We start from the raw sequence: 22,074 nt of genomic DNA, 5'->3' as shown, positions 1-22,074 counted from the left end.
ACACCTCACACCACAGCAGGTTGCTCACAGCCACCTCCAGCCTGGCTGCAAACACCTCCAGGCAGGAGGCTTCCACCACCTCCCTGGGCAGCCTGTGCCAGGCTCTCACCACCCTCATGGGCAACAACTTCTTCCTTACAGCCAATCTCAATCTCCCCACTTCTAGTTCTGCTCCATCCCCCCCAGTCCTGTCCCTCCCTGACACCCTCACAAGTCCCTCCCCAGCTTTCCTGGAGCCCCCTGCAGATCCTGGAAGGCCACAATGAGGTCTCCTGGGAGCCTTCTCCTCTCCAGCCTGCACAACCCCAACTCCCTCAGCCTGTCTCCAGGCACAGGAGCAGGGTACCCTGCCCAGGGATCAGGATACCACCAGCAGCTTCCACTTCCTTTCCAAGGAGGAACAGACACTGTACAGGTGTCCACGGAGCAGGGAAACAGAGGAACACCAACACTGCTGTGCCATCTACACCTGGAGCTGCCTGGCACTGCCAGGGCTGCTCGTGCACAACAGGAGGAAACAGCCTCAGAACAGGAGGAAACGGCCAGGCTGAACCACCCCAGGCTGAGCCTCCCCAGGCTGAGCCTCCCCAGGCTGAACCACCCCAGGCTGAGCCTCCCCAGGCTGAGCCTCCCCAGGCTGAACCACCCCAGGCTGAGCCTCCCCAGGCTGAGCCTCCCCAGGCTGAACCACCCCAGGCTGAGCCTCCCCAGGCTGAACCACCCCAGGCTGAGCCTCCCCAGGCTGAGCCTCCCCAGGCTGAACCACCCCAGGTTGAGCCTCCCCAGGCTGAACCACCCCAGGCTGAGCCTCCCCAGGCTGAGCCTCCCCAGGCTGAACCACCCCAGGCTGAGCCTCCCCAGGCTGAACCACCCCAGGCTGAGCCTCCCCAGGCTGAGCCTCCCCAGGCTGAGCCTCCCCAGGCTGAACCACCCCAGGCTGAGCCTCCCCAGGCTGAGCCTCCCCAGGCTGAGCCACCCCAGGCTGAGCTTCCCCAGCCTTTTAACACAAAAATCTTTTGCAATCCAACTGTTGACCAAACTGGAGTTAAAACTCCCCTAGGAGAGGCTCTGTGTGGAGTGGAGTGGAGCCCACAGCTACCAAAGTACCTCTCAGCAGGCTGCCAAATCAGCTCCCAGGACTCTACACATCTCAAACATGTCTCAGAGCTTGCCTGCATCTGAGTTCCTCCTAATCATAAACCAGAGTGGATGGCAGGGGAATGACCTCAGGGGGTTCCCTTTCCTTCCAAGCTTTTCCCTTTCCTTCCCTGCTTTCAGGCACTGGGATGTGCTGGGCAGGGAGGTGGTGGAGTCCCCAGGGCTGGCTGTGTTTGAAGGTGCTTTGGCTGTGGGGCTTGGGGCTGTGGTTCAGGGCTGAGCCTTGCAGAGCAGGGTTGATGGTTGGGCCTGGGGACCCTGGGGGTCTCTTCCAGGCTGCATGTTGCTGTGGCTCTGTGATTCATGGGCAGAGAATCAGTTTTATGGCATTGTCCATGACCACTCTAGAAGTGGTGGCCTGGAAGAGAACACTTGTAGGCTTATTGACCTGTTCCAGATGCCAGCTAGGAGACTATGGCAGGGAGCAGTGCAGAGAACTGCACCAGATTGGCTGTGAGGAAGAGGTTGTTCCCCATGAGGGTGGTGGGAGACTGGCACAGAGTGCCCAGGGAGGTGATGGAAGCATCCTCCAAGATGTGCTGAGGACAGGGAGTGGTCAACAGTGTGTGATGGATTACAGGCACCAGGACAGGGTAGAGGCTGCCCTGCTGGAGAGCAGCTCCAGGGAGAGAGACCTTGGAGTGCTGGGGTGCAGCAAGAGAAGTGTGGCCAGCAGGGCTGGGGAGGTTCTGCTCCCCCTCTGCTCTGCTCTGCCCTGCTGAGAGCACAGCTGCAATCCTGGGTCCAGTTTGGGGCTCCCCAGCTGAAGAGAGACAGAGAGCTGCTGGAGAGAGCCCAAGGCAGAGGCAGGAGGATGCTGAGGGGACTTGAGCATCTCCCCTGGGAAGAGAGACTGAGAGCCCTGGGGCTGTTTAGCCTGCAGAGGAGAAGGCTGAGAGGGATCTGATCAATGTCTCTCAAGAGCTGAGGGCTGGGGGTCAAGGGGAGGGGGCCAAGCTCTTGTGGGTGCTGCACAGCAAGAAGCCAAGGAGCAATGGAGACAAACTTGAGCAGAGAAGGTTTCAGCTGCCCAGGAGGAGAAACTTCTTTGTTGTGAGGGTGAGGGAGGCCTGGAGCAGGCTGCCCAGAGAGGTTGTGGAGTCTCCTTCTCTGGAGCCTTTCCAACCCCCCCTGGCTGCATTGCTGTGTGGCCTGCCCTGGGTGCTGCTGCTCTGGCAGGGGCTGCACTGGATGCTCTCTGCAGCTCCCTCCCAGCCTCTGCTGTGCTCTGTGATGCAGGGAGCTGCCCTGTGAACAAGCAGGCACCACACACCTCTTATTAAAAGTCATCTTTAATAGAATTCCAAAATTGGCCACTGCAAACTTTATTGGAAGGGAAAAAACCACAATTAAACCAGTAGCAGATCCCCAGCCCCTGCGGGGAGCAGCCTGGGCCCTGCATGGGGCAGCTGGAGGCTGATGCCTGGGACAGTCCCAGAGGCAACAGAGAGGTGGAAATCAGTTACCCTGGGGTGTAAAGGAAGATAATGATAAGGTCTGGACAATTCCCTTGGCCTCTTGCCTGGCTTAAGGTCCTTGTATGAACTGCTCTGTCTCTTCTCTCAGCTCTGCCTCTGGCTGGTGGCTTCTGCTTGGCTCTTCTGACCTTGACCTTGGTGACCTTGGCCTTGCTGACCTTGCCTCTGCTGACCTTGACCTTGCTGACCTTGGCTCTGCTGACCTTGCCTTTGCTGACCTTGCCCTTGGTGACCTTGGCCTTGCTGACCTTGACCTTGCTAACCTTGACTGTGCTGACCTTGGCTTTGCTGACCTTGGCCTTGCTGACCTTGGCTCTGCTGACCTTGCCCTTGCTGACCTTGGCCTTGCTGACCTTGCCCTTGCTGACCCTGGCCTTGCTAAGCTTGGCTGCCTGCTGCAAAGGGGTGGTTTATCTTCAGCACATCTTGTCTGGAAAATAAACCTCCTCATCCTAGGCTTCACCAGGTACCATTCTCCCTTCTCTGAGAAGCTCTCTGTAAGGTAAATGAGTGGAAGGATGGCAGCTTGGAGTCCTTGAAGCTGTACTGTTTGGAGGCAAAGGACAAGTCTGGTTAGTGTGCAAGAGAGGAGGCTGAGGGGAGAGCTCCTGGCTGCCTGCAGCTCCCTGCAAGGAGCTTGTGCAGAGGCTGCTGCTGCTCTCTTCTCCCAGGGCATTAGTGAGAGAAGAAGAGGGCAGAGCCTCAAGCTGCCCCTGGGGAGGTTGAGAGTGGAGCTTAGGCAGCAGAGTGGTCAGGGCTTGGGATGTGCTGGGCAGGGAGGTGGTGGAGTCCCCAGGGCTGGCTGTGTTTGAAGGTGCTTTGGCTGTGGGGCTTGGGGCTGTGCTTTAGGGCTGAGCCTTGCAGAGCAGGGCTGATGGTTGGGCCTGGGGACCCTGAGGCTCTCTCCCAGCCTGGCTGCTGCTGTGGTTCTGTGATTAAGGCAAAAGAAGATCTGCTACCCAGGTCCCCAAGAAACCAAACCCCACAGCAAAGCACATCCCAGGTCAGAGGGTGAAGGTACCACAGACCTTACACTTGGCACAATGCTTCTGTGCTCCCATCCATGGGGGAAGGTTGGAGATGCAGAGATGTGTCTCAGTTTGAGAGCAATTGGGCACTGGGATGTGCTGCCCAGGGAGGTGGTGGAGTCCCCATCCCTGGAGGTGTTCACCAAAGGCTTGGATGTGGCACTTGGAGCCAGGGTTTAGCTGTCAGGAGGTGCTGGGTGTGAGGTCATAGGTTGGGCTTGGTGCTCTCTGAGGTCTTTTCCAACCTGGCTGATTCTGTCACTTGGGTTCCCTCAGCTTTAGACTCCTGGGGAACGCTTTCAGAGGGTCACATCCTGCCTGCCATTGACTAAGGAGTGATTGGGTTTCAGTAAGCACAGCACTGCCTCAGGTGGGTCTGACCACAGGCACTTATGGTAAGGCACTGGGCTAGAAGCAAAGGGCATCAAAGACAAGTGAGGTGTGGGAGCTGCCTGCAAAGAGCCAGGCCTAAGCTCAGCCAGGGAGACAGAGCAGAGCCCCAGGTCTGTGCAGTGCAGCTGCAGCCAACCCAAAACCCCCACCTGAAATCATCTGGCAGCTACAAAGCTCTGCCTTGGTATGAGGAGGCTCTGAGCTCAGGAGGCTCAGCCCAGAACACCACCCACCCCCTGAGATGAGCATCAGGCAGCTCATACAGCTGAGCAGAACAGCCACACAGGCACATGTGAAAGCAGCTGGGAAAAGCAGGATACAAGCAATGAAGCTGCTGAAGGAGTGACAGCCACACTGCTCCATCTGCACACAGCCACACTGCCCCACACCAAGCCAGCAAAGGCAGCACAGCCATGGACTTCTTGTCCAGTGTCTCTATCAATGACCTGGCTGGAGGCATTGAGAGCACCTCAGCAAGCTCCTGAGGGTACACAGCTGGGGGAGGGAGGCTGACAGCCCTCAGGCTGTGCTGGCATCCAGGCAGAGCTGGACAGGCTGAGAGCTGCCTGCAGGCAAACCTCATGGAGCTCAGCAAGGACAAGAGCAGGGTCCTGCAGCTGGGCAGGAATCACAGCAGGCACCAGGACAGGGTAGAGGCTGCCCTGCTGGAGAGCAGCTCCATGGAGAAAGACCTTGGAGTGCTGGGGGGCAGCAAGTTCTGCATGGGACAGCAATGTGCCCTGGGGGCCAAGAGAGCCAAGGGGAGTCTGGGGACTGCTTGCAAAGGCCTGCAGGGACAGCAGCAGGGCCAAGGGCTGCAAAGCAGAGCAGAGCAGCTTGAGCTTGGAGGTGAGGAAGAAGTTGTGCAGCAGGAGGGTGGTGGAAGCCTGGCAGAGGTTGCCCAGGGAGGTGGTTGAGGCTCCCTGCCTGGAGCTGTTGAAGGGGAGGCTGGAGAGGGCTGTGGGCAAGCTGCTGGAGTTGGGGCTGTCCCTGCTGAGTGCAGAGGGCTTGGGCTGCCTGAGCTCTGGAGGTATTTTGGAGGTCCCTTCCAACCTGCAAACAGGCTGCCAGCTTTCTGGAGCACTCAGCACTTCTGGGCTCTTGGCTCTGCCCTGCTGCCACATCTCAGCATGTATTTTCCTTGTTGCTCCCCATGGGAGCACTCAGCCACATTCAGTCCTAGTGCTTGGTACCATGTCTGCAGAGGGGGGCAAAGCAAGCTCTGGTAGCAAGCCCCCAGCCCTCTGCCTAGCAGCACCCCAGCAGAGAAGCAGGCTTGGGGCAGCTTGGGAAGCTAACACACCTCCCTAGGAAGCAGGCACAGCTGGAAGCTGGGCTGAAAAGGCCAGGGGGAAAGGGGAGCTGGCTTTGTGCTCTCTCAGCCTGCAGCTCTCTGCTTCTTCAAGGGAAAAATAACTTCAGTGAGAAACTAAACACTTGGAAAGGTTTCTGCTCCAGGAGACACTCAAAGAAGTCCTTTCTGGCACAGCCAGAAGCTCACCACCTGGGCCAGCCCAGCTCCCCCTGAGCAAAGCAGGGGTTTGGTCACTGTGTCACCCCTCGGGACAGGGCTGGGGGCTGCACACGAAGCTCTCTTTGGGTCAGTTATGGAAACCTTAGGTGGCAAACAGTCTGCTTCCTGGGGGGTTTCTTACAGCACCCAACTGCTCAGCAGGTTGGCATGAAGGGCAAGGAGCACACAGAAGGAGGAGGCCACAGCAGAGTGCTGGAGCAAGGCTGGGGAGGCAGCGCGGGGGCAGCCGCTGCAGTCGCTCCCGCAGAGGTCACAGGGGGAGATGCTCTGCAGCACTGCTGAATGGTAGCTTCTCACTGCTCTTCTCCCTGTTCAGAGAGGTTAATTCACATTGGTTAGTGAGCTCCTGAAGGCTGAGCAGCAAACTGCCTTCACGAGGGGAGCTCTGAGCTCTGGTGCAGAGCAGGCCACACACTGCCACAGAGGCAGCAGAGGACAGGCTGGGAGAGCTGGGGCTCTGCAGGCTGGAGAGGGGAAGGCTCCAGGGAGACCTCATTGTGGCCTTCCAGCATCTGCAGGGGGCTCCAAGAAAGCTGGGGAGGGACTGCTGAGGGTGTCAGGGAGGGATAGGACTGGGGGGGATGGAGCAGAACTAGAAGTGGGGAGATTCAGATTAGACATTAGGTAGAAATCATTCCCCATGAGGGTGGTGAGAGCCTGGCACAGGCTGCCCAGGGAGGTGGTGGAAGCCTCCTGCCTGGAGGTGTTTGCAGCCAGGCTGGAGGTGGCTGTGAGCAACCTGCTGCGGTGTGAGGTGTCCCTGCCCAAGGCAGGGGGCTGGGACTGGATGATCCTTGAGCTCCCTTCCAGCCCTGACAAGTCCATGGCTCTCTGCTCATTGCCTTTACTGCTACAGGCACTTAAAATCACAGCTTCACAGATTGCACTGGGTTGGAAGAGACCTTCAAAGGTCACCTTGTCCACCCCCCACCCTCCTACAGTCAGCAGGGACATAGCAGACCTGGCTGTAGGTAGGTGCAAGCCTTGGTTGGTGTTTACAGTGCTGTGGTTCTTTGTGGTTCCTTTTTCAAGGCACTCAGCTCAAAGTGGGACTAAGTGGAGGCAGTTTCAGGCCAGCCTGAATCCAGCCTAGCAATGGCAGGGGGGGAGAAAGAGCCCTGGGGCATGTGTGGAACCCCAGGTGGGGAGAGGAGCAGGGTTTTGGTCTGACTTGGTGGAGGCTTTTGTGTGGAGCTTTAGTGCTCCTCTGTGTTAAGCCCAGGCCATGCTCTGCTTCGTGCTGGCTGTGCTCAGCACTGTGCCTTGCACCCCTGGAGGGCTGCAGCCTGGGGAGGGGTTGCCCATGTGAGCTTCCCTCCAGCCCTCTGTGTGCAGAGGTTTGCTTCCCCCCCAGGGCCATCAGAGCAATCTGTCCTGCTCCAGACCAGGACCCTGCTTCACATTGCTGGTTTGGGTCACACATTGGTTGTTATGTTGGAGCCAATTCCCTACCAGCTGGCAATGAAGACAGCAGCTGAGGAGCCAGCCCCTTGGGACAGCAAACACAGAGGTGGGAACTCACTGCCTTGTGTAGAGGCAATGTGCAACACAGGCTGCAGCCCAAGGCAAAGTAAGCTTCAGGTTGATGTGGCTGCACTAAAACTTGTCCTGCTTCCACAGAAAGCACCTCCCTGACTCACTGAGATCAGCACAGAAAGGACCTCCCTGACTCACTGAGATCAGCACAGAAAGGACCTCCCTGACTCACTCAGATCAGCACAGAAAGCACCTCCCTGACTCACTGAGATCAGCACAGAAAGGACCTCCCTGACTCACTCAGATCAGCACAGAAAGCACCTCCCTGACTCACTCAGATCAGCACAGAAAGCACCTCCCTGACTCACTCAGATCAGCACAGAAAGCACCTCCCTGACTCACTGAGATCAGCACAGAAAGCACCTCCCTGACTCACTCAGATCAGCACAGAAAGCACCTCCCTGACTCACTCAGATCAGCACAGAAAGCACCTCCCTGACTCACTCAGATCAGTCTGCACCGAGCATCACTTACTGGGTTCGTAGTAATCCACCACAGACACCGAAGCATCCTGCAGGTTGGCCACTTTGAAGTCTCTCACAGCTGGAACATCCACACAGAGCTGTGTTTCATTGAGCTGGGAAGAGAGCACAGGAACAGCCTGAACAGCCTGGGGACTGTGGGTGTCCATGGAAGAGATGCCACAGAGCCACAGCAGCAGCCAGGCTGGGAGAGAGCCTCAGGGTCCCCAGGCCCAACCATCAGCCCTGCTCTGCAAGGCTCAGCCCTGAACCACAGCCCCAAGCCCCACAGCCAAAGCACCTTCCAACACAGCCAGCCCTGGGGACTCCACCACCTCCCTGCCCAGCACATCCCAAGCCCTGACCACTCTGCTGCCTAAGCTCCACTCTCAACCTCCCCAGGGGCAGCTTGAGGCTCTGCCCTCTTCTTCTCTCACTAATGCCCTGGGAGAAGAGAGCAGCAGCAGCCTCTGCACAAGCTCCTTGCAGGGAGCTGCAGGCAGCCAGGAGCTCTCCCCTCAGCCTCCTCTCTTTCCCACTAACCATCCCCAGCTCCTTCAGCCTCTCTCCAGCAGCTTTCTCCTCCAGGCCCTTCCCAGCTTCCTTGCCCTGCTCTGCCCTGGCTCCAGCACCTCCACAGCTCTCTGGCATTGAGCTGCCCTGAGCTGGACACAGTACTCAAATCTTCTGTCCCCCAACAGTAAGAGTGCCTAAAGAAGGAGGCTCCAATGAACTGCTGTGTTGTGATAGAGACTTTCATAGAATCACAGAATCAGCCAGGTTGGAAAAGACCTCAGAGATCATCAAGTCCAACCTATGACCTAACAGCCAACACCTCCTGACAGCTAAACCATGGCTCCCAGTGCCACATCCAAGCCCTTTCTGAACACCTCCAGGGATGGGGACTCCACCACCTCCCTGGGCAGCACATCCCAAGGGCCAATCTCTCTTGCTGGGAAGAACTTTTCTCCTCACCTCCAGCCTAAACCTCCCCTGGCACAGCTTGAGACTGTGTCCTCTTGTTCTGGTGCTGGGGGCCTGGGAGAAGAGACCAACCCCCACCTGGCTCCAACCTCCCTTCAGGGAGTTGCAGAGAGCAAGAAGGTCTCCCCTGAGCCTCCTCTTCTCCAGGCTAAGCAACCCCAGCTCCCTCAGCCTCTCCTCCCAGGGCTGTGCTCCAGACCCCTCCCCAGCCTTGTTGCCCTTCTCTGGACACCTTCAAGTCTCTCAATGTCCTTCTGAAACTGAGGAGCCCAGAACTGGACACAGGACTCCAGGTGTGGCCTCAGCAGTGCTGAGCACAGGGCAGGATGAGCTCCCTGCTCCTGCTGGCCACACTGTTCCTGATGCAGGCCAGGATGCCCTTGGACTTCCTGGCCCCCTAGGCACAGTGCTGGCTCCTGTTCAGCTGCTGTCAGCCAGTCCCCCCAGGTCCCTCTCTGCCTGGCTGCTCTGTGCCCAGTGTTGGCTTCCTCCAAGACACTCAGGACATCCTTCCACATTTGAGGCAAACCAGGACAGCTTTTACCACAACCCTCTGTGAGTTCTTTTCCACTCACAGAGTCCAAGTAGAGGCTGACTTTGCCATTGTCCTGCTCCACCTTCTTCACTCTGTGGTTTAGTGGAATGGACCCTGGTGGCACAGAGAAGCCACTGAGCAGCCCAACCTCCAGGAGGACCATTCCACTGCTGGGAGCTGTGCCAGGAGCCAGGTACCTGCCCAAGACACAGAGCAAAAGAAGCTTTCAGCACAAATACCCTCTCAAAGAGACTGTTGGTCATTGACTCCCCGTGCTGGAAGCAATAACCACTGAATCACAGAGTGGCAGGGCCTGCAAGGGGCTTCTAGAGGTCACCCAGTCCAGCCCCCCCTGCTAAAGCCACCCAGAGCTGGGCACACAGGAACACATCCAGGGGGGCTGGGAAGTCTCCAGAGGGGGAGACCCCAGAGCCTCTCTGGGCAGCCTGCTCCAGGGCTCTGAGGCTTTTCCTGATGTTCAGGTGGAAGCTGCTCTGTTCCAGTTTGTGCCCACTGCCCCTTCTCCCATCACTGAGCACCACTCAGAAGGGTCTGGCCCCATCCCTCCTGACATCTACCCTCTAGATATTGGTCAGCATTGATAAGATCCCTTCTCAGGCTTCTCCTAATTAACCAGACCCAGGTCTCAGCCTTTCCTCCTAAGAGAGATGCTCCACACAGAATCCCAGAGCTGTCAGGGCTGGAAGGGAGCTCAAGGCTCAGCCAGCTCCAACCCCCTGCCATGGGCAGGGACACCTCACACCACAGCAGGTTGCTCACAGCCACCTCCAGCCTGGCTGCAAACACCTCCAGGCAGGAGGCTGCCACCACCTCCCTGGGTAACCTGTGCCAGGCTCTCACCACCCTCATGGGCAACAACTTCTTCCTCACAGCCAATATCCATCTCCAATCTCCATCTCCCCACTTCTAGTTCTGCTCCATCTCCCCCCAGTCCTATCCCTCCCTGACACCTTCAGCAGTCCCTCCCCAGCTTGCTTGGAGCCCCCTGCAGATCCTGGAAGGCCACAATGAGGTCTCCTGGGAGCCTTCAGCCTGCAGAGCCCATGTCCCTCAGCCTGCCCTCACAGCAGGGCAGCTGCAGCCCTCTGACAATGCTGAAGAAAATTTGAGAAACAAATGCAACAAAAAGCTGTAAGAGAAGTTGTGAAGGAAAAGAGAGAATCATTTCTTTTCTTTTCTCTCTATTATTCTACCTCTGTAGGAGCTCTGGAACTGCTCTTCCCTCTCCTGGGTGCATTGGTTTGCTTCTATTCATTTTCAGAGGTGCTCAGGGAGCTGCAGGCAGCCAGGAGCTCTCCCCTCAGCCTCCTCTCTTTCCCACTAACCATCCCCAGCTCCTTCAGCCTCTCTCCAGCAGCTTTCTCCTCCAGGCCCTTCCCAGCTTCCTTGCCCTGCTCTGCCCTGGCTCCAGCACCTCCACAGCTCTCTGGCACTGAGCTGCCCTGAGCTGGACACAAGCCTCCAGGTGTGGGCTGCCCAGAGCTGAGTGCCAGGGGACAATCCCCTCCCTGCTGCTGCTGGACACAGCATTGCTGAGCCCAGCCAGGAGGCCTTTGGCTCTCTTGGCCCCCTGGGCACACTGCTGCCTCCTCTTCAGCTGCTTGCCCATCAGCACCCCCAGCTCCCTTTCTGCCAGCAGCTTTCCAGCCACACTGCCCCAAGCCTGCAGCCTTGCCTGGGGTTGTTGTGCCCCCAGGACAGGACCTGGCACCTGGCCTGGGTGAAGCTCAGATGTTGGACTAAAAGCTGAAGGTGTTGGACAAAAAGCTTTGCTCTGTGGAGCAAACCTCACAGCACTACCAGCACTCATGGATGGTGTTCTGGGCTACAAGTGATGCCTAAAGGACCTGCAGAAGGCTGCACTGATTTAACTGAAGCAGGTGGCAGAAGAGTTTCCCCCTCCCTGGCATGGTTGATCTGCTGGAATAGAAACTGTCTCCAGTCCTCCTTTTGAAAGCAATTGAAAAGTCATTGAGTAAAAGAATTTCTTCGTGGAGCTGGCTGGTTTCAAAGGGGGGAGAGCTGCTTCCAAAGCAGAGCTGTCAAGCCTGGCAGCAGGGCTGATGGAGAGCAGATCTGGCTTTGAAAGCAGTGCAGCTCCACTGCTGACTCCTTCAGCTGGCTCAGGAGCTCAGACAGGAGTGAAACCAGCTGCTGGGGGAGGTGCAGAGCCCAAGGAGCTGCTCTTGAAAGCTGAGCTGGGACTGGATGGGATTCCTAATGCATAAATAGCAGCAAGAGGGCAGGAAAATACCCCAAGGTGTCTGACCAGCCTGGGGTGCCACCAAAATGCCAACAGGGAACCAAAGCAGGGAGGCAGTGTTAAGGGAAGCTGAATCCCAGAACTGCCAGGGCTGGAAGGGAGCTCAAGGCTCAGCCAGCCCCAGCCCCCTGCCATGGGCAGGGACACCTCACACCACAGCAGGTTGCTCACAGCCACCTCCAGCCTGGCTGCAAACACCTCCAGGCAGGAGGCTGCCACCACCTCCCTGGGCAGCCTGTGCCAGGCTCTCACCACCCTCATGGGCAACAACTTCCTCACAGCCAATCTCAGTCTCCCCACTTCTAGTTCTGCTCCATCCCCCCCAGTCCTATCCCTCCCTGATACCCTCAGCAGTCCCTCCCCAGCTTTCCTGTAGCCCCCTGCAGACACTGGAAGGCCAGAAGCAATCAGGATCTGGCTCTTACAGAAGAGAGACAGCCTTGGGGTGGCTCCTGGTATCATCTCTGCAACAGCTTGGTCTGTCAAAACCAAATGACACTAAACAGAGAGATCTGTAAATCCCCAAGCAAGAAGAGTGACCACACAGAGAAAGAAAGAAGGCTTCAAATCTGTGCCTGGAGAGAGCAGAGAATGGTTTGAGTGGCATCTTGTGCTTCAGCTGCTCAGTAATGTGAGACCTGTGTGAGACCATCTCAGAAAGGATGCCAAGAGAAGACAAGAAGTTTCTCCTCCTGGGCAGCTGAAACCTTCTCTGCTCAAGTTTGTCTCCATTGCTCCTTGGCTTCTTGCTGTGCAGCACCCACAAGAGCTTGGCCCCCTCCCCTTGACCCCCAGCCCTCAGCTCTTGAGAGACATTGATCAGATCCCTCTCAGCCTTCTCCTCTGCAGGCTAAACAGCCCCAGGGCTCTCAGTCTCTCTTCCCAGGGGAGATGCTCAAGTCCCCTCAGCATCCTCCTGCCTCTGCCTTGGGCTCTCTCCAGCAGCTCTCTGTCTCTCTTCACCTGGGGAGCCCCAAACTGGACCCAGGATTGCAGCTGTGCTCTCAGCAGGGCAGAGCAGAGGGGGAGCAGAACCTCCCCAGCCCTGCTGGCCACACTTCTCTTGCTGCCCCCCAGGCTCCCCTTGGCTCTCTTGGCCCCCAGGGCACATTGCTGTCCCATGCAGAACTTGCTGCCCCCCAGCACTCCAAGGTCTTTCTCCCTGGAGCTGCTCTCCAGCAGGGCAGCCTCTACCCTGTCCTGGTGCCTGCTGTGATTCCTGCCCAGCTGCAGGACCCTGCTCTTGTCCTTGTTGAACCTCATGAGACTGCAAGTAGCCCAACTTTAAGCTGCCTCAGGAATTCAGGACAGATAATGTATGTATTATGTACAATAGGTAGGGGGAAAGGGAAGGGGTTGGCCAGTCTGCCAGGCCAAGCAACCAGAGACAAAGGCTCAGCCTAAGAACTGCAAACACAGGCTTGCTGCAGCTGTCCTTGGCCCACTTTCCATGATAAGAGTTCCAATTACTCTCCTTACTGCCACGAGATTGCTTTTTCCCCTCTATTCAAGGCATCATCACCCTAGAGCCTTCCCAGAGGGATGGAGCCCATGCCTGTACTCCTGAGTCAAAGATCTCAGCTAGAATCCCAGAAGGCTCAGCCAAAACTTCCCTCAGACCCTCCTGTAAGCCTTCTTCATGCCAGGGCTCTGAGTTTGGCTTCAGGAAGCTGTTGACACTCCACAGAAGCCCCCAAAGCAGAACAAGGCCAGGCTGATTCAAGAGCTCTCATGGACTCTGTGGCCCTGCCCAGCACCTCTGCTACTGAGCTGGTAAGCAGCAACACATCAGAAGAGGGCTCTGCCTTTGTGCCTGCTGGCTACTGCCCAGAGCAGATCAACCTCTCTGAGCTGAAACCAGATCACAGCATCACCAAGGTTGGAAGAGACCTCGAGGATCATCGAGTCCAGCCTGGCACCACAGACCTCATGGCGAGACCATGGCACCAAGTGCCACATCCAGTCCCCTCTGGAACACCTCCAGGGATGGGGACTCCACCACCTCCCTGGGCAGCACATCCCAAGGGCCAATCTCTCTGTCTGGGAAGAACTTTCTCCTCACCTCCAGCCTAAACCTCCCCTGGCACAGCCTGAGACTGTGTCCCCAGGATTCACCAGAGCTGATTGCCACGAGGAGGAGCAGAGGGCTGGAGCTGCTCTGCTGTGAGGGCAGGCTGAGGGAGCTGGGGTTGTGCAGGCTGGAGAGGAGAAGGCTCCCAGGAGACCTCATTGTGTGCTGAGTGTCCTCAAGACACAACAGGGACTCTTGAGGGTGTCAGGGAGGGATAGGACTGGGGGGGATGGAGCACAACTAGAAGTGGGGAGACTGAGATTGGCTGTGAGGAAGAAGTTGTTGCCCATGAGGGTGGTGAGAGCCTGGCACAGGCTGCCCAGGGAGGTGGTGGCAGCCTCCTGCCTGGAGGTGTTTGCAGCCAGGCTGGAGGTGGCTGTGAGCAACCTGCTGTGGTGTGAGGTGTCCCTGCCCAGGGCAGGGGGCTGGAGCTGGCTGAGCCTTGAGCTCCCTTCCAGCCCTGGCATTCTGAGTCTGTGATCCCAAGCCTTTGAGTTTTCTCCTGTGTCTCACAGTCTCTTCCACCTGCCTGTATGATTCAGGGTGCCACTCTGTTCATGCAGGACAGCTCTCACTGCCAGCAGAGTTGATGCACAAAGACATTACCTTACTTTCCATACTGACTCCTGAATTGCTTCTTGGTCCAACTCCTGCCATTTCTACAGAGCAATTGGACCAGGTGGGGATGTCCCTGCTTACTGCAGGGGGGTTGGTCAGGCTGGCCTCAGGAGGCCCCTTCCACCCCAGAGCAGTCTATGCTTCCATGCTTTTGCTCTCTGTATCCCCACACACAGCACATCCACACAAGCACATGGATCACTCAGCTCACTTGAAACAGTTCCCAGGCTGCATGGAGGGATGAGAGACTGCAGTGGAGTCACCTACCTGGTGCAGACAGTCACAGTCAGATGGTTTGTGTCATCTTTGTCATCCTTCACATCCACATTCAAGTCAAAGGCTTCTGGATTGAGGGCAGCCCCCAGCCTCTGCTCAGGCTGTTTGGTGTTGTAAAGAACATTGAGCTGTGGGTTGCAAGCAGAGACTTCAGAGTCAGAGAAGCATAGAAGCAACGAGGCTGGGAAAGACCTCAGAGATCAGCAAGGCCAAGCTATCACCCAACACCTCCTGACTGACTGAACCATGGCTGCAAGGGCCACATCCAAGCCTTTGCTGAACACCTCCAGGATGGCATTTGGAAGCCAACCTCTGTGGTTACACCTCCAGAGCTCCTAACAGCACAACCAGGACTCCTGCCCTGCTGAGACCTCACCTGGAAGATTGCAGCCAGCTCTGGGCTGCCCAGCTCAGGAGGGACAGGGATCTGCTGCAGAGAGCCCAAGGGAGGCTGCAAGGATGCTGAAGGGACTGCAGCACTGCCTGGGGAGGAGAGGCTGAGAGCCCTGGGGCTGCTCAGTCTGCAGAGGAGAAGGCTGAGAGGGATCTGATCAATGTCTCTCAAGAGCTGAGGGCTGGGGGGCAGGAGGCAGGGCACAGGCTCTGCTCAGCTGCACCCTGGCATAGGACAAGGAGCAGTGGATGGAAACTGCAGCACAGGAGGTTCCAGCTCAGCATCAGGAGGAACTTCTGCCCTGGGAGGCTCCCAGAGCCCTGGAGCAGGCTGCCCAGAGAGGTTGTGGAGTCTCCTGCTCTGGAGCCTTCCCAGCCCTGTCTGGATGTGTTCTGTGTGCCCTGTGCTGGGGTCTCTGCTCCTGCTCTGGCAGGGGCTTGGACTGGGAGCACTCCAGAAGTCCCTTCCAGCCCCTGACACCCTCTGAGCCTCTGAGCCTGTGAAACTCAGCACCCTCAGAGTCAAAACAGCTCTGTGGGGGAAGTGATTCTCTGCAGTGGTTGTGGACACCTCACCCCTGGAGGTGTTCAAGGCCAGGCTGGTTGGGGCTTTGAGCAGCCTGCTCTGCTGGGCTGTCCCTGCCCATGGCAGGGTGGGTGTTGGAACTGGATGACCTTTAAGGTCCCTTCCAACTCAAGGCATGCTAAGAATGATTCATCTGTGGCCTGAGGCAGCAAGAGGAAGCACAGGGCAGGGCAGAGGGTGGATCTCCTTTGCCTTTTGCCTGAGAAATCCCCAGAAAGTGGCTCAAAGAACTGCCCCTGCACTTCACCTGGCTAAAGGGAAGGGAGTGAAGAGCACTCCTGGGAAACCCTGCTCCCTGCTCAACAGCTCCTGGCAGCAGAGGGGGAAATGGCAGCCCAGATTCCCAGCTATGGCAGAGGGCTGCCCAAGGCAGAGGTTGGCAAGGCAGCTCCAGGCTGGCAAGCCCATGCCAGCACAGGAGGCTTTGCTCTCTGATGTTTGCTTTTGCTCTCAGGACCAGCTGTGGTGCAACAAGGGAAGATTGATGCTGTCCAGCTGCTCGGCAGGAGAAGGCAGCACCAAGGGTGAAGCCAAGCCAGGGAAGCACTGCCAGCTACAGGCATGCAGAACCTCTGCTGAAGACAAGCTGGCAGTGCCCCAGGCAGCTGTCAGCACACAAACAAAGCTGATCCAACCTCTGCCAGAAGCAGCTAATGAATGGGAACTGCCTGCCAGGGCAGGGTGGCTGCAGCCACGTGCTGAACAGGTCAGGCAGCCAGGGTCTGCATGGAAGAAGTTATCACTGCTGGGCTCTGCCTTGCCCTTGCCTGACTGCTCAGGGGAGTGGAGGAAAAACCACACAAGCCCTGGGAGCAGAGGCTGAGGGAGCTGGGGTTGCTGAGCCTGGAGAAGAGAAGGTTCAGGGGAGACCTCATTGCTCTCTACAGCTCCCTGAAGGGAGGTTGTAGCCAGCTGGGGGTTGGGCTCTTCTCCCAGGCAGCCAGCACCAGAACAAGAGGACACAGTCTCAAGCTGTGCCAGAGGAGGTTTAGGCTGGAGGTGAGGAGAAAGTTCTTCCCAGACAGAGAGATTGGCCCTTGGGATGTGCTGCCCAGGGAGGTGGTGGAGTCACCATCCCTGGAGGTGCCCACAGGAGGCTTGGATGTGGCACTTGGAGCCATGGTTTGGTTGATCAGATGCTGTTGGGTGGTAGGTTGGACTGGATGATCTCAAAGGTCTTTTCCAACCTGGTTTATTGTAGTCTAGTCTAAAGAGAGGAGGCTGAGGGGAGAGCTCCTGGCTGCCTGCAGCTCCCTGCAAGGAGCTTGTGCAGAGGCTGCTGCTGCTCTCTTCTCCCAGGGCATTAGTGAGAGAAGAAGAGGGCAGAGCCTCAAGCTGCCCCTGGGGAGGTTGAGAGTGGAGCTTAGGCAGCAGAGTGGTCAGGGCTTGGGATGTGCTGGGCAGGGAGGTGGTGGAGTCCCCAGGGCTGGCTGTGTTTGAAGGTGCTTTGGCTGTGGGGCTTGGGGCTGTGGTTCAGGGCTGAGCCTTGCAGAGCAGGGCTGATGGTTGGGCCTGGGGACCCTGAGGCTCTCTCCCAGCCTGGCTGCTGCTGGGATCCTGTGATCATTACACAGCAACCAGCATTAGATTAGAGTCATAGAATCATGGAACCACAGAATGGGCTGGGCTGGGAGGGAGCTGCAGAGCTCAGGCAGCCCAAGCCCTCTGCACTCAGCAGGGACAGCCCCAACTCCAGCAGCTTGCCCACAGCCCTCTCCAGCCTCCCCTTCAACAGCTCCAGGCAGGGAGCCTCAACCACCTCCCTGGGCAACCTGGGCCAGGCTCCCACCATCATCCATCCATCAGTTCAGAATCAGCACCTTTGGTCCTCCATAGGTTGTGCCCAGCCAGCCATGGGATGAGCTGGGAGACCTTGGTGCCAGCAGGAGCACAAAGCCACAAGCAAACATCTCTTTCCTCCGTGACACTGCCCAAAGCAAAGCCATTCCTGGAGCTCCTGCAGGGTGAGGAGTGCAGGCACTGCCAGCCTCCACACACAGGCAGTCAGGTTTCACCCCAAAATGAGCTTGTTGGGGTTTTTTCCTCCCCTAAGAATGCACTGCTGGGCAAGCAGCCTCTGCCACTAATGGCTCAGATCTGTGTGGTGACATCTGCATGAATTACTGCTCTGACAGGCTGCACTTGGCCAGCAAGGAGACTCCCAGCAGAGGGAATCTCACCACTGCACTCTGGCAGGCCTCAGGCACTGAGCCCCAGCTGAAGAAATGTGATGGGAATGCCACATCCTATTGATTTACTGCTTGTGACCCAGGTCCAGCCTGTGTCTGGGGGGGGAGAGAAACCTCACTCCAATGGCATCAGTGCTCTTCCCTCCAGAGCACCAGACCTGCCAGAGGAAGCAGAAGGGGGAAAGAAATGATCCCAAGAAAGAAAAGATGCTGGAGAAGCTGCTCCAGTGTCTTAAGGACAATAGTTTGGCCACAGCCCCTCCTGACTCAAAGCTGCAGCCAAAGAGGCAAGAGCACAGTGGCCTGAAAGGAGAAGATAAATCAGGAACCTAAAAGGAGAAGATAACCTGGCACTGGGTCCTGAGCAGCAGTCCCTGGGAGCACTTCTGATGCTCACACAGCAATGCAGGAGCCTCAGGAGCAGCTAACCTGGCACTGGGTCCTGAGCAGCAGTCCCTGGGAGCACTTCTGATGCTCACACAGCAATGCAGGAGCCTCAGGAGCAGCTAACCTGGCACTGGGTCCTGAGCAGCAGTCCCTGGGAGCACTTCTGATGCTCACACAGCAATGCAGGAGCCTCAGGAGCAGCTAACCTGGCACTGGGTCCTGAGCAGCAGTCCCTGGGAGCACTTCTGATGCTCACACAGCAATGCAGGAGCCTCAGGAGCAGATAACCTGGCACTGGGTCCTGAGCAGCAGTCCCTGGGAGCACTTTTGATGCTCACACAGCAATGCAGGAGCCTCAGGAGAAGAGATCTCACACTACAGCAGGTTGCTCACAGCCACCTCCAGCCTGGCTGCAAACACCTCCAGGCAGGAGGCTTCCACCACCTCCCTGGGCAGCCTGTGCCAGGCTCTCACCACCCTCATGGGCAACAACTTCTTCCTCACAGCCAATCTCTCATGCTCACAGCCAAACAGCTCTGCACCATCCCAGGCTTTGCAAAGCTCTTCTCTTCAGCTCTGTGGTCCTAGCCTCTACCATGTCTCCAGACACCCTCATGAACAGTCCCTCTGCAGCCTTCCTGCAGGATCCCTTTGGGTATTGGAAGGCAGCTCTGAGGTCCCCCCAGTGCCTTCTCCCCTCCAGGCTGCACAGCCCCAGCTCCCTCAGCCTGTGCTCAGGGCAGAGCTGCTCCAGCCCTTGGAGCATCTTTGTGGCCTCCTCTGGACTCTCTCCACAGCTCTGTGTCCTCCTCCTGCTGGGGACAGCAGAGCTGGAGGCAGGGTTGGAGGTGAGGTCTGAGCAGAGCAGAGCCCAGGGGCAGAATCCCCTCTGCTGCCCTGCTGCCCACCCTGCTGTGGCTGCAGCCCAGCTCACAGCTGCCTGAGGGCTGCAGGAGGCACTGCTGGCTCCTGGGGAGCTGCTCAGCACCCAGCACCCCCAGATCTCTTTCTTCAGAGCCACTCTCAACCCACTCTGCCCCCAGCCTGTGTCTGTGCCTGGGACTGGCCCAGCCCAGAAGCAGGACCAGTCTGCCCCACAGCTTTCATCAGTTATTGAAGTGCTTTGGTCCTGATTTAAGCCATTCCTGGCAGCCTGGTGACAGGAACAACCTCCTGAAGCTTCCCCAGGCAGCCCTTCCTTACAGGGAGCAGCTTGGTAGCCCAGAGTGACTGCACTGCCCACCTGGAAGACAGCAAACCCTGTGCCCTCTGCTGCCACTGTCAGGGTCACTGGCTGTGCAGGAGCAATCTGCAAGAGAAGGAAAGGAGGAGCCCACATTAGCCAAGCTCTCCCAGCCTGCAGGCTGGGCAGGACTGCTGCCCACTGCCCTCACTACCTCCTTGCTCTGCAGCAGGAACCGGTTTCGGGAGTCAATGGAGAACGTCTCTGGGCTGCTCCAGGCAGGTGCAGACACTCTCACAGCCAGCTCTGTCCTGCCCACAGCTGTCAGGGTTGCAAACAGGCTCAAGGCTTGCAGGGCCACCACTGTGTCCTGTGGAGAGAAAGAAATCCTTCTGTAGGAGCCTGCAGAGGGAGCAACCTGTGCACAAGCTGTGCCCTGGGAGGGTCCTGCTGCCCAGGCTGTCCCTGGGGCTGGAGGCTGCCTGCAGGCAGCTCCACAGCCCTGTGGGGATTCAGAGCCACAGCAGCAGCCAGGCTGGGAGAGAGCCTCAGGGTCCCCAGGCCCAACCATCAACCCTGCTCTGCAAGGCTCAGCCCAAAAGCACAGCCCCAAGCCCCACAGCCAAACCACCTTCAAACACAGCCAGCCCTGGGGACTCCACCACCTCCCTGCCCAGCACATCCCAAGCCCTGACCACTCTGCTGCCTAAGCTCCACTCTCAACCTCCCCAGGGGCAGCTTGAGGCTCTGCCCTCTTCTCTCACTAATGCAATCACCTCATGGAAGGGAACACTGCAGACCTTAGCTTCTCAAAAGCAACCTTAAGAAGTTAACAACAAAAAATACATCAAAACCACAAAAGGTATCCAGAGAGATGCTGGAGTCCTGCTGACACCAAAATGGATTAGGATATGGAACAACCAAAGGATCAACTTCATTTCTTGACTGCATCCCCAGGGCTCATGGCACACTGCTGGATTTTCAACCTCCCAAGTGAAATGGAGGTTTGGAGAGCAGAGACAAAGCTTTCTCAGCTCATTGAGTGACTCAGAGAGTCATGGAATGGTGCAGGCTGGAAGGGAGCTGCAGAGCTCAGGCAGCCCAAGCCCTCTGCACTCAGCAGGGACAGCCCCAACTCCAGCAGCTTGCCCACAGCCCTCTCCAGCCTCCCCTTCAACAGCTCCAGGCAGGGAGCCTCAACCACCTCCCTGGGCAACCTCTGCCAGGCTTCCACCACCCTCCTGCTGCACAACTTCTTCCTCACCTCCAAGCTCAAGCTGCTCTGCTCTGCTTTGCAGCCCTTGGCCCTGCTGCTGTCCCTGCAGGCCTTTGCCAACAGTCTCTCTGCAGCCTTCTTGCAGCCCCTTCAGGTCCTGGCAGGCTGCTCTGAGCTCTGCCTGCAGCCTTCTCTTCTCCAGGCTCAACACCCCCAGCTCCCTCAGCCTGGCCTGGCAGCAGAGCTGCTCCAAGCCCCTGAGCATTCTCCTGGCCTCCTCTGGAGCCTCTCCATCAGCTCCAGGTCCTTGCTGTGCTGAGGGCTGCAGAGCTGCACCCAGCCCTGCAGGGGAGGTCTCAGCAGAGCACAGGGGCAGAATCCCCTCTCTGGCTCTGCTGGCAGTGCTGCTTTGGCTGCAGCCCAGGCTGCCCTTGGCCTTCTGTGCTGCAGGCTCACCCTGCCTGCTCCTGGCCAGCTTCTCCCCCCCAGCACCCCCAAGTCCTTCTCCTCAGGGCTGCTTTCTCTCCCCTCCTCCCCCAGCCTCTGCTGCCAGGGAGGATTGTCCCAGCCCAGCTGCAGAGCCCTGCACTTGCTCTTGTTGGACCTCTTCAGCCACTCAGCAAACCTTCACACCTCAGTGGAGCCTCAAGGGGCAGCAGCCTGAGTCTTGAGCTGCATTTCATGGTGCAGAACTAATTTCTCTCAGATGAATCCCCTCCCAAGCATCTGCAAGTCATGAAGGGCAGAGCCTGTGCAGCTGCTATGATGAAATGGGACATTCTGCCTGGGACCCAGCACTTGCACTCAGTTTCAAAGCTGGTTTCAACTAATGCAATCCAAACTGCTGTGTGAATCCATTTGTCCCTCTGGGTGCCAGCAGAGCTTCCAAGCTGTGGCCTCAGTAACATGGAAACCCCCTGGAGAGAAAGGAAGATCTTCCAGACCCCATGGCCCCACCAAAGCCTTCTGCAACAGAAGGAGGACAAAGCACACTGCTGGGCTCAGAGCAGCCTCCAGCAGAGGCACCAGGGGAGGTTGCTCCTCTACAGCTTACTCCTCCCCTCTGGTGCCATGGACAGAGGCAATGAGTGCAGCCTCAGCAGGTGTGCTGAGGACACCAAGCTGTGTGGGGCAGCAGGCACAGGAGGGAAGGATCCATCCAGAGGCACCTGGGCAGGCTGCAGAGCTGGGCACAGGACAACCTCATGAGGTTCAACAAGACCAAGGGCAAGGTCCTGCAGCTGGGGCAGGGCAATCCCAGGCACTGATCCAGGCTAGGCAGGGACTGGCTGGAGAGCAGCCCTGAAGGAAAGGACCTGGGGGTGCTGGGGGAGGAGAAGCTCAGCAGGAGCCAGCAGGGAGCACTTGCAGCCCAGAGAGCCAAGCAGAGCCTGGGCTGCAGCAAGAGAAGTGTGGCCAGCAGGGCAGGGAGGGGATTCTGCCCCTCTGCTCCACTCTGCTGAGACCACAGCTGGAGCTCTGGGGCCAGCTCTGGAGCCTCTGTGCCAGGAAGGATCTGGAGGGGCTGGAAGGTGTCCAGAGAAGGGCCACGAGGAGGAGCAGAGGGCTGGAGCTGCTCTGCTGTGAGCACAGCCTGAGGGAGTTGGGGTTGTGAAGGCTGGAGAGGAGAAGGCTCCCAGGAGACCTCATTGTGGCCTCCCAGGATCTGCAGGGGGCTCCAAGAAAGCTGGGGAGGGACTGCTGAGGGTGTCAGGGAGGGATAGGACTGGGGGGGATGGAGCAGAACTAGAAGTGGGGAGATTG

At 57.9% G+C, this 22,074-nt stretch overlaps 1 protein-coding gene across 1 annotated transcript in view; it reads right to left on the bottom strand.

Annotated features, from left to right (window-relative positions):
* Window positions 1-5,708: 5,708 nt before the first annotated feature.
* The window catches only part of CD109 (CD109 molecule), an 82,807-nt gene continuing 66,441 nt past the window's right edge, over window positions 5,709-22,074 (bottom strand). Inside the window, exons 30-35 of the mRNA XM_054162487.1 lie at window positions 19,309-19,464; window positions 19,155-19,220; window positions 14,348-14,484; window positions 9,148-9,304; window positions 7,602-7,704; window positions 5,709-5,899 (exon numbers count right to left, since the gene is read on the bottom strand). Of these exons, the coding sequence (XP_054018462.1) occupies window positions 5,709-5,899; window positions 7,602-7,704; window positions 9,148-9,304; window positions 14,348-14,484; window positions 19,155-19,220; window positions 19,309-19,464 (810 nt within the window). The remainder of the gene's footprint in view (window positions 5,900-7,601; window positions 7,705-9,147; window positions 9,305-14,347; window positions 14,485-19,154; window positions 19,221-19,308; window positions 19,465-22,074) is intronic.

This window comes from Dryobates pubescens, chromosome 6 (assembly GCF_014839835.1).
Source record: "Dryobates pubescens isolate bDryPub1 chromosome 6, bDryPub1.pri, whole genome shotgun sequence".
NCBI lineage: Eukaryota > Metazoa > Chordata > Aves > Piciformes > Picidae > Dryobates > Dryobates pubescens.
Note: the sequence above shows the minus strand (reverse complement) of the source record. Positions and strands in the feature narration are given on the sequence as shown.